Source organism: Xenopus tropicalis, chromosome 3, assembly GCF_000004195.4.
Source record: "Xenopus tropicalis strain Nigerian chromosome 3, UCB_Xtro_10.0, whole genome shotgun sequence".
In the NCBI taxonomy this organism is placed as follows: domain Eukaryota; kingdom Metazoa; phylum Chordata; class Amphibia; order Anura; family Pipidae; genus Xenopus; species Xenopus tropicalis.
The window spans coordinates 80,045,203-80,060,140 of NC_030679.2; the positions used below are offsets into that span (position 1 = coordinate 80,045,203).

The 14,938-nt window shown below is 35.1% G+C and overlaps 1 protein-coding gene and 1 long non-coding RNA gene across 2 annotated transcripts in view; one reads left to right on the forward strand and one right to left on the reverse strand.

Moving 5' to 3' along the window:
* Positions 1–14,938, forward strand: part of LOC108646168 — a 222,295-nt gene that overhangs the window by 26,234 nt on the left and 181,123 nt on the right. The window contains exon 2 of the long non-coding RNA XR_001924213.2: positions 4,755–4,819. This is a non-coding gene — a long non-coding RNA (uncharacterized LOC108646168). The remainder of the gene's footprint in view (positions 1–4,754; positions 4,820–14,938) is intronic.
* The window catches only part of sema3e (semaphorin 3E), a 78,985-nt gene that overhangs the window by 7,258 nt on the left and 56,789 nt on the right, over positions 1–14,938 (reverse strand). The window contains exons 5-14 of the mRNA XM_002935256.5: positions 14,810–14,903; positions 12,484–12,603; positions 10,831–10,973; positions 8,919–9,033; positions 8,633–8,702; positions 6,489–6,633; positions 5,211–5,433; positions 4,975–5,066; positions 3,471–3,512; positions 934–1,100 (exon numbers count right to left, since the gene is read on the reverse strand). Coding sequence (XP_002935302.1) covers positions 934–1,100; positions 3,471–3,512; positions 4,975–5,066; positions 5,211–5,433; positions 6,489–6,633; positions 8,633–8,702; positions 8,919–9,033; positions 10,831–10,973; positions 12,484–12,603; positions 14,810–14,903 — 1,211 coding nt within the window. The remainder of the gene's footprint in view (positions 1–933; positions 1,101–3,470; positions 3,513–4,974; positions 5,067–5,210; positions 5,434–6,488; positions 6,634–8,632; positions 8,703–8,918; positions 9,034–10,830; positions 10,974–12,483; positions 12,604–14,809; positions 14,904–14,938) is intronic.

Consider the following 14,938-nt stretch of genomic DNA (forward strand, 5'->3'; position numbering starts at 1 on the left):
CTTTCACCATTTGATAAATATGACCCTAAAAATCCTATACTAGTAAATAGCCAGCAGCTGAATTTTTACTTTGACAGACTGTGGCAAGGTCAGTCGTTGATAAATAAGTTCCAACAGCATTTCCCCAAGATGAAGAACATGCAGGTACTCCATTTCATAAATCTGTCAGGTTTTCCAAATTCAGATGTGGAAGTAAAATAGTTATGAGTCAGACCTGAAAGGGTTGATGATAGTTATTTATTTGTGATCCAAGTTTATCCTTAGGATAACTTCTGTATACATTTAAAGCTAATAAGAAAAATGACACAGTGATCATGAACACATTAAAATGTCCACACATTTGGATGTAGTTTGGCTTACAGCCTGGGGCTCAGATTTAAATGTTATTCAGATGTAGCTTATAAATCTCCCAATTTTGATAAGTGACTCCAGCAGGACAGAGAAGGCCCACTTTAAAAAATCTGTATGTGTCAAAGATTAACAGAAATTTTTCACCACCTTAGGGAAAAATTAACTGATGTTTTGCAAAACCAGTCCATCCTATTTAACTTTTGTACCTACTTTCCCTGTGGGATGGCTTCTGCTTTGTTCACAAGATTAAGTTAGCATGTTTTGGGACATTTATACAATGATGTAGCCAAATGATGTGGTCTGAAAAAATATGGAGCATGTGTCGACTATCTATCTATCTATTGTTCTGCTTCCATGCAGAATTACCTCAGGACATACAAATCAAAGAATAACCATAGGGACATTTAACTTTCACTCTCTGGGAAGAAAATGGCACTAAATCACTCTAAACAGCCAACAGCCTCTTTCCAATAATGGTGGATGGGTTTTGCACTGCTTATAGCACACCATACTGTATACTAGTGGTGAACATGGATGTCCTCTGACACAAGAACAAGAACCCCCCTGCTTTTATGTGCTTACCTTTTGGAGTGTGATCCCAGTGGATAGTATCGAGAACAAGATATCCCATCCCAAGCACAATATGGATCTCTAGCCAGACAGCAGTCCGCACATGCAGTCCCATACATCTCACACTGATGAGTCTTTATTTGCACAATGCTGGATGCTGAACCAATGTAAAGTTGTTGCTGTAAAATTGCAGAAACAACATACAGCACAGAAAGTTAGTTATTCTTAGAGAGACAATTCCCATGTAAAGCTAATATAAGCCTTTATTATTATTAACAATTATTTATAAAGCGCCAACATATTTCACAGCGCTGTACAATAAGTTTTGCTTGCAAATGCTAAGTTTCAAGCTATAAAAAAAAAACCTCTATTTTAACACAAGCTAGGCTTAATAGTTATGGGATATGTTACAAGGGATTGTGTAGCAGAGGAACATACAATATTTGCATAGACTGGTGATATGGTGAAGGTTAAAGCAAAGGTTTACTATATACTGTTCAGCATGTGGTGGGGTAATTCTAAACTTTGCTTGTGAAACATGAAGGCCATCAACTTTATTAACTTTATAAGAAATGTAACAATTTCACTAATAAAGTGGGAAAAAAATCTAAATTAAATTTAAATACTCCACTCTTCATTTGATCATATTTTGCCAGAGTGTAAAAGCAAGTATGAGTGATTCGAGTTTATAAAATGGCTTGAATTAAAGCTGAAAATAGCTGCCACATGTACATTTTCTATTAAAGTCAATAATAGCCATAAGGGGTGGTCATGGGTGCTCTTAAGCAGGCTGAAATGTGTTGTCTGAAGAGCAATGCATTTGACATCAGCAAAGCATTAAAGTTTCAGCATGGCCTTAAAAAGTCTATGGCAGAAGAATGCAAATTTGGGACCAGCATAGCTTTGTGTGTACAGGGAGAGGTTTGCTACAGCATAGGCAAGCCCATCAAGCATGCAGGCTTTTAATGCAAAAAACAGCCTCTACATGAAAACGTGATAGTATTTCTGTAATGAACTGAATATTCACGGATTAGAATGGTAATCAAGCAGGACTGAAACCAGAAACACAATTTCAAGACAAAAAAAGCCCCATAATAACAAAGCAAATAACCCTGCCTTCATTACCAAAAAAGAAAAGCTAAATAGGAGTATAAAAAAAAAAGCTGGTATTTTTAAATAGCTATGGACAGACTGAACTAAGTCTGTTTTTTCCCATGACTATCGCAGCCACAAACTTCTCATTGATAGAAATGCAAGAAATGGAAGAGATAAGTAGCAGGTCCCAATGTTTCCTGATACCCCAAATATTCCTAACCCCTTTCTCCTTTGCAAAAAAGATATTCAGTCCCATTTTTGCCTATAAGCAAAGTTTAGAAAGCAATTAAATTGCTAACAATACCTCCTAGCATCCTTTTTCCTACAAATCAACAACAGATGCAATAGTGACTCATTTGTTGAAAGGAAAAAGAATTATGTATTTAGAGGTAAGAGTAGCTGCTGCATCTGTCAGAATTTCAGGGATGTCTGACCGGTCCAGATGTTATTGAGCTGCAACTAAGGGCATTTCCCAGAGGGTCTTGGCTATCATGCTAAAAATGCAGGTTTGCATGAAACTTGTTCAACATAACAGAGGAAATATATGGTATGTACTATTTCCTGGTGATGTATACTTGAAACCCCCACAGGGACGACCAATGCCTGTCCTTCCTACTTTCTCACATAAGAGCATTCAGTTTGACAAAAGGATCTCGGTTTAGGAACAGGGGGCACATCTAATTCTTCTAGCTACAAAATATTTTACTTATGTCTTTTTTAACATATATGGATACATGCTATATTCTAGACAAAACTTGATATTTCTTTCTTGCAATGTTTTTCCTTCATTCTTTCTTATGAGAAATTATATTGGGTAATATAGTGCTATACTTCAACTCAGGGTAGGAACAAGGTGCTAGCTGACAAGGCACCTGTCTTAGGTGCAGTAGTGCTTGGGGTGCTCCTTTGCTTTTATTAAAATCACCACCAATCACTCTCCATATCTGTGGGACACTGCTTCCTGTAGAAAAGTAGATAGAAAGGTCCCTACATTTGGGAATACTAGGGGTAAGATTCACATAACACACGCAGTTCATTTTGAGCATACTATTGTCACTAATTGTACCCTGTTATATCTTCTAGAATTATTGTAAATAAAATATCCACTGTAGGTTAAACTTTAGGCTGTGGAATGTCCCGGTGGGAACACTAAACCTCATTAGTTCCTTTGTGGGATCTGTGGGGTAATTCTAAATGTTATTATTGGTGTGTGTGTGTGTGTGTGTATATACAGTCCAATGTAAAGGGCTCAGTATGAGAAAATAAAGATATCAACCACTGCTTAACCATGCAAGCATGGACTGCCTTGTGCACAATACACAGCCTGCTATCTCACTTCCTTAATGTATAATGTAGCCAGAAAAGAGTTTAATAATACATAAATACATAATTTATACAACTATGTTATACACTAATAGGTGTGAGCCCATGAAAGATACAATAATTCAACCTACTCTTTTTGCTGAAATTTCCATTGAAATTATAGGATCAGGAACCTGAAAAGAAAAATCAGATACACATTTTAAGAAAGATTCTAATAGATAAGGAAAACAATGCAGAAAGTAATTTGTTTCTGAGATACACCGGGCTACTAATAGCAGCTACTTATTACGACTAAAAAACGCTAGAAAATACCCTGCCATAGACAATGCTGAGAATTGCCTCTGCTAAAACACATATGTAGAGACTATTATCAGTAAATTAAATCATCAGCATTGTCTAATTTTGTAGCTGCGACAAGTAGCTCCCTGTGTCCTCACCCTAAAGATCCCCATACACGGGCCGATAGTAGCTGCCGATATTGGTCCCTTCGACCGATTCGGCAGCTTATCGGCCCATGTAGGGGCAGAAACGAGGAGCCTACCCTAAAATTGGTCAGATATCGTTCGGGCAGGTTAGAAAATTCAGTTGGATCAGGGACCGCATCAGCTCGTTGATGCGGTCCCTGAACCGACTGCCCCATTGCTGCCAATATAATTCTATCGTTTGGCCCCATGGTGAAGATCCGCTCGCTTGGCGATCTCGCCAAGTGAGCTTATCGCAACGTGTATGGGGACCTTAAATGGTCACTATGTGTGATGTCATTATTGATATGCTTTTTAACTTTTTAATAGAGCCCACACTCCAGTTGGGGGAAACAATAGTGAATAGTTTTTTATTTTTTTAAATAGCCCTTTGTGGTATTAGTCTGTTAGCACGGGAGGGAGCTCCCTCATTACAGCCTAGCACTGGCGGGGACTTTTTTTTTTTTTTTAAACTATTGTTTCCCCTAATTGGAGTGTGGGCTCTATTAGCCTGCACCTCTGGTGGGGGAAGCATTTTTAGGGTGATAGGTGCCCTTTAATCTGTGATTTGGAATAATCTGTCATAATCAGATTCCCATTAACTGCACCAAGAATATGCAGCATTTTGAGCGCTGCCCAGAGAGCTATAAAATCAGAGGTGCAAAATGTGCTCCATGTGAACCATTACCCTTTAGTTATACATCTTACTTATGGACAGGAGAGGCTGTAAATTTCAATTAGCTTTACTGCTTCATCATGTCACATATAATACAAAACATAATTCTTACACTCTGTACCTGATGGACCCAGTGGTGTATTTCTTAGATGTTGGAAAAAAATACATTGTTTTATGATACTGCTGAAAATGGTGTATAAAACTGACAAAATGTGATTTTAGAGTTGTGACATGTATTACAGGAATTTATTTTTTAACAAGTTTTATTTATATTTCAGGTCCTTTACTATACTAACATGAGAGGAATGGCACTTACAAACACTTGAAACTGAAGTATAAAGAGGTATTTCTTTCTATTTACCCTTAGCAATGTTTGCAAGAAATTGTTTGACTTTTTTTTTTACTTTTTTTTTGCAGTTATGTAACAATGTCCATAATTAATGCCTTTATGCATACATATTAACTCCTCTATAGTTATAAATTTGCAAACATACATACCTTAAATACTTGAAGTTCTTCAAGAATTACTTCTTCCATTGTTTCAGTTTCTTGATTATAAATTGTGATGACTTTCAGAACTATTCCGTTATCTGAACAAAATAATTGATATTTCATGTCAGATTCAGAGCACATTGGGTCACTTAGGTAACATTATGTACAAGGTATTGTCTTATTAAAGAGAAAAGGAAAAAAAATGTTTGTCTACAAAATACAGAAAGGAAATTCAGGTTTACCTGTTCCTATAAACACAACGTGGTATTGACCATCCTCAGCCTCCACCCTATCTACAGCTATTTGTTTCAAGTTGTATTTTCCATCAGCTTTTATGAGAATTGGCTTTTTGTGAGTTGGCTTAACTGACTCATACATCAATGGGTGGCTTCTAGCAAAGCGCAGAGCTTCATCTGGATAATCCTTAGTTGTACCATAGTGCCCTCCATTCACTTTGCTGGCACACTGGTATAATTATGGAGAAACAGATAGAAATTAGAATTCAACATTCTAGGAAGCAATAAATGTTTTTTTTTTTTTTAAAAATACATTAAAAAAACCCATTAGACATTTTATATATATATATATATATATATATATATATATATATATATATATATATATATATATATATATATATATATATATATAATACATGTATTATTTAATATTATAAATATAAAAGTTGATATTATTTATTTATTAAAGAGTGAAATGGTGGACTGGTCACTAACAGATGAACACAATTAGGAACCTTTTGTCCTCAGAAAACATTATATTTTTCTATTGACTTCTTCAAGTGCTGTTATTTTCTGCATGGTATATTTCAGCCACAATGAGTGTCTGTGCTGTAATCTGCAGTCATCTTTATCGAGGAATAAAATGATAAATTGACTAAGGTCACCCTGAGTTGTTTAGAACCACACCAGCTTTTACTTCTTTAGAACCTACTGTGTTGGGCACTGTATATAATTTTGTTTACAAGTCAATACAAAGAAATCTACCATTGTCAGATACCTATAACTTTGACATTACAAAGAAGCACACAACATAGTAACATAGAAAGTTAGGCTGAAAAAAGACATACATCCATCAAGTTCAACCTTAATAATAAAAATATTAGAGAAAAATATTACAATTAGTTGTCATTTTAAGTAACTCTAAAGTGCTAGTTACATGGTAAGGAAGGTCAAAGGTTTGTTCTTTCCCATAAAATAAATAATATACTGTGCTAGCAATGCCTTATGGAAGATAATATTATATACATTGCTCAGTGTATTATAACATATTGGTTCAATCATTTTATGATTATAAACCGAATAGAAAAAAAATCGGAGAAAAAAAAAAAGCTAGTGATTTTCGACATTCAGTATTTCAGTAAATACATGTATTATATCATTTATATAATGCTAACACATTTATACAGCACTTCACTAAGATATATATGATTCACATCAGATGCTTTATGTTCCTGTTAACATTGCATATCTGTCAAAACAACAAAAAAAAACACATCTTACCAATCCAGGCCTTGGGTAAGGTATTTTTCCTTCATATATTGACCAGTGGTACTCAGGTCCTTCTTTGTGTGCAAATGGACCATTGAATGCCTCTCGGATACTAGCCATATGATAAACACAAATGGCATATCCTTTGAAAATGTTACTGGAAATAACAAGAAAATGTTTCTAAGCAAAGCAATCTCTGTATACTAAAAATAAAATAATGAGTAATGAGAATAATAAAGACAAATCTGTTACCACGACCAGAATTCCTAACATGCAAAAAATGTTTAACACCATTGCATTCTGGTCATGGTCACATCTTTATGTCTTTCCTATAAAACATCTTTATCTTAAAAAATCACCATAGCGGGGAGGAAACAGAGTGACAGGCCAGCTTACTGAGAAGCAGAGAGAAAGATATCTGTGGTGCTAATTTTAATTTGTTGTCAATCTTTTTTGCAAAGTTGTCCCATTAAAATAATGCAAAAACAAAAATTCTCATTCATATATTATTTTAAATTAATCTCACGTCCTTAACCAATCATGCAACAGAGTTTAGCAGAAGGAAAGAGACAATCCCACTACTCTGGTAGGGCTTTGCTATGCAAAAGGATGAGATGCCCACCTTTTTAGTGAAATAGAAAAAGAAGGACTGTGCACATTTAGGCTGCGCTTTACTAGCTGGTGTCTATGTTGGTGTCTTTACTTCCATATTGCAAAATAGAGAATAATAACAAACAGTACTGAGCCAGCTGAAAGCACCTGTGCTTTTGGAAAGCACCTGTGTTTTGGAAATATATACTGCTGTTGGGGAGCAGGTGCTGCTACATCTTATATTCAAGTTCTAGAATATAATTTTAAATTGGTTAAGTATCCTGTAATGTCACCCACTGTGACCTATAGCACTTATATTTGCCTATTTGTGTCTGTTAGTTACCCCTCCCATATAGATTGTAAGCTCTACGGGGCAGGGACCTCCTTCATCTTGTGTTTCTGACTCTTATTGCAACTGCACTTTGTATTTATTGTATTTATTGTTGTACTTTGTATTTATCCATTATCTTTAACCCCCCTGTCTGTATTAATGAATTCTACTGTACAGCGCTGCGTACATAAGTAGCGCTTTATAAATAAAGATATACATACATACATAGCAAAAAATAAGACTTTTGCCAGTAAATGCTACCTTTTCGCTTGTTGCATCTACTTTGTACCTGCTGTCACATTACCCATTACCCTCACATTATTATGGTAACTTAACAATTGGTTTAGCAATCCATTTAAACTTCATAAGCAATTTTGAGAAAGACATTTGTTTTGAGAAGCAATAGAACTATCTCTAATGGTAGTACAAATGTTTTACATAAAGGACCCCTAGGGTCTTCAGCATTAATGAAACCTTCTTCGTTTTTAACCTTTCCCTAGATTAATAAATCCCCGCAGTCCACAGTCAGGGGACACAAAAGCTATATTAAATGTCGTACTTGTTTTAATAGAAATGTTCTAGCATTAATATATTGTCAGTAAACAAAATATATTTTCATACCGAGGGGAGTCCTTGTTTAATTAAAAAGAAGAGACTTAATTTTTTTTTAAATATATATATTTAAGGCACTGAAGAAAGATAATGTACATGAAATCTATTTTTTGTTTCTTGTAGAAGGAATATGGTTTAACCTTAATAATAAAAAGCAATTAACAATCCAAGCATGCGTGATACATTTGTCATATCAAAACATAGAAATGCTTTAACTAAGCAAGTGAAAAATAGACAACGCCACAAAACTGTCTTAACTGTAATCAAAATAGTATGATTTGGAGCTTTAATTAAAAGGCAACAGTACCTTGAGAAATTTCTAAAAGAGAAAAACCTACAGTGTCTTGTTGGTTTCAAATTAAGTTGGGTCATTACACTGTATATTCTTTGTGTCCACACTGCTTGCTGTGCTTTGTTGGGAGATATTGCCTCAGTCACCTGTGTCTTATAAATATTTTCAGGAAAGGGAAGTTACCCACTAAAACATTTTAATAAACCGTTTAAAAATATATATATATATCATCACAGTCTCTTGTGCTTTTTAGTAATCACTGTGATTGGCAGTTTATGTCATCCATTAGTGATATTTCACATAATTATTTTTTTCTATTAAATAGTTTACCTGGTAGTACTGAATAATGCAAATATCTCTGGGTTTTTGTTATCCCTGGTATGCAGCAAGAATACATCTTCTGTATTAAAAAAAAAATGAAAAAAGCTAGTTAGCAGTTATTTGATGAAGCCTGTTTGACCAATCACTCTCATGTAAAAGAGCCACATATAATACACAAATTAAATTTAAATGTCAGAAAGTAATAGTAACCTTCACATTTTTACCTTTTATTTGTTATCTTTTTTAGTTTGTCTTATTGATTAAATCATTAATATTATTTCAATAATGCACTCACCAAGTTCATCAAAAAATGTATCTATCCCATTTGGTCCTGGTACTGAGCAGATTAGTCTAGTTTTTAGGAAAGTGGTCCACTTATTTACCATCATCCTCTGACCTCCTATGTCGTTCTAAGAATAAAAGAAGGAATATCAATAGGCCTATTTGCATTCATGATGTACCGCATTACTTGCCCAACGACCCAAATAAACTTAATAAACCTAAAAATTAATAAAAAGAAGTGGCTAAATAAATAGATGGTCAAGTGAATTTTTGTTGAGTTGAAAAAATATGCTTATTTATATTTAGAAGTATGATTATGATTGTTAGCTATGATATCTTACTAACACTTCTTTACTCTGAAAAGAGATAAAATACATTTATAGTAATAGTGTTGGCATAGAATAATGTAAATTACACAATTTACTGTGCACATCACCCATATGATATCTGCCAAATCTTGGATTCATACAAACAACAGCTGTCTGGATTCCTACGTCATCCTGCTTTATTAAGTGTGGCAAACATTACTAGTTTTTTGGTCTGGGTGCTGTTGTGTTCAGAAACATATAAATATCCAATAAATATCCATAGATATTCATCCATGAATCATACTTTTTATTTGTAACTCCTGCATATAATGCCCCTACCAAGTTTAGTTAATTTAGTGAATCCAAACTGCTCTATAGGGTGATTTATGATATTTTGCACAGCTACAGCCCACAGGGAGACACAGTGGTTAGCATTCCTAGGTTAGATTCTAGCCAGGGCACTATCAGCAATCAGCCTGTATTGTCTCCCTTTTCAAGAGTGAGTTTCTTCTATGTACTCTGGTCAGTAGGCTCATACACTATTTCAAAGCATGGTGCTAAGTGTAAAATAGGTGCAGAATAGTGCCAGTTGTGTGCACTGACTTTACTAAATGCGCACATTGAAACTAGCACTACTTTTGCATTAGGGCAGAAATATCAAATATAGGCTGCAGAGTGAAAACTGTTGGTTACTTCAGTTATGCTAGATTAGCAACATTTTTTGTGTTTTGCACTCTGTTGCCCTGTTATTAATCAGTCAAAATACATCATATAGTATTATAAATACTGTATGATACAGCATGGTGTTGTATTACTGTACACACCCCTATATATGTAATTTCCCATATAACTTATAAAGATAAAAGTTAAATTCAGAACATTTTAAGCTGTTGATTAAGAGCTGTTATATAAAGGAGGACAGGTTTCCTTACTGACCTCCAAAGTTTGCACTTTAATATTAGTAATGCTTGTAATAACTAACTGGCATACAACACTTCATAAACATCAGAATGTTGTGCTTCAATAAAGTAAACATAAGAAATAGCACATCAACAGATGGGTTTTAAGAGTTTTCTTGAAAATTTGAATAGTGGGAACTTGGTGGATAATAAGAAAGGGCAAATTATAGAGGTGTTAGAAAATGTCTTGCGTGGCACTGGAAAAGCACAGAAGGTGAGTAGGAGTGTAACAAGTAAAGAGGCTGTTTAAGAAGGATGAAATAAAGTTAAGTAGAATTTTGTAGTTGATTTGAAACTTGGTAAGAAGATGTACCAGTAATTTTTGTACAGAAAAATTGGACAATATATTTAAAAGATGGGAGGTGCAAAGACCACTGAGCAGAAGGCTATTAGAAAGAGAGGACAGTCAGTAGAAGTCAATCTAGCCATCACTATGTGGGGAAGATACAAAGAAAGATCCTCAATGTAAAAAGTTTGTTTTTTATTTAACAATTTGCAATGCATAAATTTGCTTAACTAGGTTGACAATAAGTATAACATTTATTGACCCAAATTACAACAATTCATAAAATAAATTTACTCCTGTATTTTTCAAGAGATGTTTGCCGGGCGTGGGTAAATAGTATTAGCTAAGATGTGTCCCAGATAGACTACTTACTGCACAGACACGCCCGACTCTGGAATAAATTGCTTGTACTCCTTTGTCTCCTTCTATTGCTTTTTCAGTATAGAAAAAGTACATTTTATTGTCATCCTTGTCTTCATTATCTGGAATCATATAGGAACCTACAAATTTAGGTTCTGTAAAAAAAAAAAAGAAAAGAAAATAGTTTAAACAAGGTCCGAATACAGTAATTTTTTAACAATTTGTATTTGTGTTATATCTAAATAAACACAAAACACATGGATGTTACTGGTTGTATTCTTCCTATATTTCATGATGCAATGATGTACAATCATTGTCTCCTATATTCCTTCTGAAAACAGTATAGTAAAACAAGTTTGCAGTAATACCAAAAGCACAGTTTAAAGTCCTTTAATCTCAATTACTCTGTTCCCAATAAAAAAGCCCACTGGTAACACTGGTGAGGATCTTCAGTAAAAACAAATTGGTCCAGGGTACTTACCGCAAGGCTGCTAGGCTGCCATGTTTTCACTGATGGAGAAAAAGTTTTACTGGTCTAATTACCCCTTTCTTTAATAAATGAAGTCGAGTATCTTATTCCCTTGCTCCCATCCAAACCAATTGAGTCAGCAAAAATAAATGGGTAAAGATACTGAAATCAGTACAGTAAAACTGCTGCAAAAACTGTTTTCACTGATCCCAGGTGTCCCTTGTGCTGCTCTTGGTGGTGTAAGGTAGCTTCTAGGGTGTTAACTGTAATGTGCATGGACAAAGGACATATGGGACAGCTAAAAATATGGCATAAGGTTGGCCTTGAAGAAGTACTCTGGTAAGTTCATTTTTAGGCACGTAGATTTATTACAAGGTCAAGTGGTAATGGAAGTTGTCAAAATTAACTAATGGCTCTAATTGACTAATCTGTTACTATGTTACTAGACACATATTTTCTTCTTTTTTGGGGGTCTTAATAAATCAGAAAAGAGTTCAGTGCTGCCTCTAAATTGTCACCCCAATGGATTTTTCTCAATTGGAGCAACATAAACCTATAAGTTCTGGTATGGATTTATGTTTTTAATGTAAAGTTGATAAAAATTTTTTCATTTTCTCGAGTCCAGTCCCTAGACAGCTAGCTGTACCTACAGTGTCACAGTATTATTATTATTGTTAACATTTATTTATAAAGCGCCAACATATTCCGCAGTGCTGTACAATAAGTGGGTTTCATACATTGGATATACAGAGTAACATATAAAGCAATCAATAACCAATACAACAGGTAAAGAGAGCCCTGCCCAAACGAGCTTACAATCTTTATTATGCAAGTTTAAATACAGCAATGTCTTAGCACAGCTTAGTTTTTCTGTACCCTAGTCTACCTCTACTTAGAAATGAAGACTTGTTAGTAACTTCACATGGCTTGATGCTCTTACACACTTAACTCAGGAACAGTGACAGTCAGATTTCTGCAAAGCTGTTTCGGAAGAAAGAATCTTCCTCCCATCGGCTGTCTCACAGGAGACACTGCTTTCATATTTAATTAAGCCTTGGGCCACTAGCCCAGCAGCACTCAGAGAGAGTTGCTGATCCACAAGTCCCATTTGGAAACATAAAATGCTTATTGATGTCTCCATGTTAAGAACACAAATACACACAATTTATATTTAGATTGTTTCCAGTATGCTTTACCTGTGAGGATTCGGTCATCATCATGTTCTGTTCGAATGGGCGGCAAATGCCCCGTGGTCCGAAATATTGTTGCATCTCTTCCCCAGAAATCATTGTAGAGACCTACAAATAACTCCCCACCTTGGTTTGAAAAAAAAACCCCATTATTTTACAATTATACATGTTTGTACATTAAGCAATACATTTGACCTATTTCTGAGCTAAATACATATTAGTTGCTTCATATCAGATATCAGTCATTTCTAAAGGTTTGTGTCAAAACGAATGATAGTTTGAAATTACAGTAAAACCTCAGTTTGCAAAATGTCAAGGCTAAATTTTAGTTGTGAACGTCACCGAGTGTCACCCAGCATTATGGCTACTGTGCAGAGAATATGAAAGGGGGCTAAAGGGATGAGCATGCAGAACTGCAGCCCATATTAAATTCTTAGCTCAGTAATCTATTAATGAAATTATATTACTAGAATGCTTTTGCTCCTTTATTGTTGCTCGTATAGATGAGAAAAATGTGGAGAACTATACCGAAAAGAAAGACTCCACAACTGGTAAATATTATACAATTTAGCCACACATGTGGATGGCCAAAATACTTTTATCAAATTGATTGTCAGAAGGCTGGTTCGTTATATCGCCATATAAAATTGTGGTTCCGTGCATTTCTGGGTCCAGTTCTACAGCAATCCCACTAGTGATATGGAAGTTAGGTGCCACAAATAATATTGTCTCACTGTAGGACTAGTAAATATGATGGAGCCAGAATTATAGTAGGCAATAGTTCCCACCACATTAAGGTCAGATCACGGTCTCGTATACACAAGTGATTTGCCATTTAATCAATATATAACAGTATAGCTAGAGCTATAATCCTAAAATTAAAGGGGCTGTAATGATAATTCAATTTGCGTCTTTGTTACACAAAATGTAGTTGCTGTTAAAACCCTTGTGTGCCTTGCCAAAATGGACACTTGCAGTGTAATAGGAATGTTGATCAGCCCAGCGTGTTCTAAATATGTATATTAGCTTCAGCTGTAAGGAGATAAAAGGAGAAGATACCCCAGCACGCAAGAAGAAAGGAGCCCACTGAAGTTTTGGCAAATTAAGACCTGTTTCCCCAACATAAATATCCCCCTGTTTTAAAGCTTATTAATGGCATTTCTGGCCCATGTTTATCAGACAGAAAATGTGCATATTTTAAAAAGACTGCAAAAGATCCAAGAAAGTGTAAATTAATTTTCCTCTTTTATTTAAAATTTTCTTTTAATTAACATTTGTTTTTCACATATTTGTCTCCATACTGTGAGCTCCATACTGTGAGATAATCCCACAGATATGCAGTTTGCGCATAAGATCCCTGCATTGTTTTCTGTATATATAAAACCAGATGTAACTTCGACTTTCTATTAAACATTACTTTTGTTTTAGTTGTGTGAGCATTTCTCAGTTTTTTTAAGCTGAGCAAAACACACTAGATCAGTAACTATGCTGTGCCACAAGGTGGCAACCACACATCTTGAGGAACCCAACCCCATAAGCAACTGAAATAAGAAGTCTTATACTTTGTCAATGTTTTATCAATTAGGGGCATAGTTACACTATATGTAAAATATCCAAATCTTTATTGGCTACATAAGCATTAAAAGTATTATAAAATGTAATACCTAAAACCTGAGAAAAGTTCTTGTTTCCTTCCCTCCTCTGTAACTTGAATAATTCACTCAGATGCAGTTGTCAGGTGTGGCACACTTACAAATGTATGATTTTAATCATTTATTTGTATGCAAACCAAACACATGCTCGCTAGGCAGTAAATGGCTAATAGAGTCCTGAATGGCAGCATATCTTCTGAGCTAGGAGAGTTGCGACTAGAGGATACGGGTTACGGAAGGGCAGACTGACCGGAGCTCTGGGCTATGCAATGTTAAGTATTTAAAAAGTTCAGTGTTGTTGCTATCTGAATTGTGTAAAGATACTTGTTGTGCTATATATACAGTATGTTTAAGTTGTTTGATGGATTGTATTGTGATGTAAGTAAAGCTGTGGGCAGTTAGGTAGCATGAGGATATTTGGTGGGGGGTGCTTGGGTCATGTATTGTCACATCACGCACAAACTGTAGTGGGTGCATGCACTTGTTTTTACACAATTCTGGGAAAAATGGCACACTGGCAGTGAAAAACATGTTGATGAGCTACCAATATTGTGCTTTGCTCTATGCACTGCATTTGTAAATGAGGCATTAAAAGACTGACATGGCACTTTGTGAAGGATGTAAATGATGGACTAAATCTTAACACTATCCCTTAAGCCTTTACCCTGAAGTAAAATTACCAGTTAATGTTGAAATTACTGAAGAGTTGGGGTCAAATGGGCATCTTCCACGTCCCCTTTCAAATTTTTGGGGTTCCAGCTGAAAAAGGTGTTCCTGTAAAGAGGTGTGGAAAAAAAATTTACGATTTT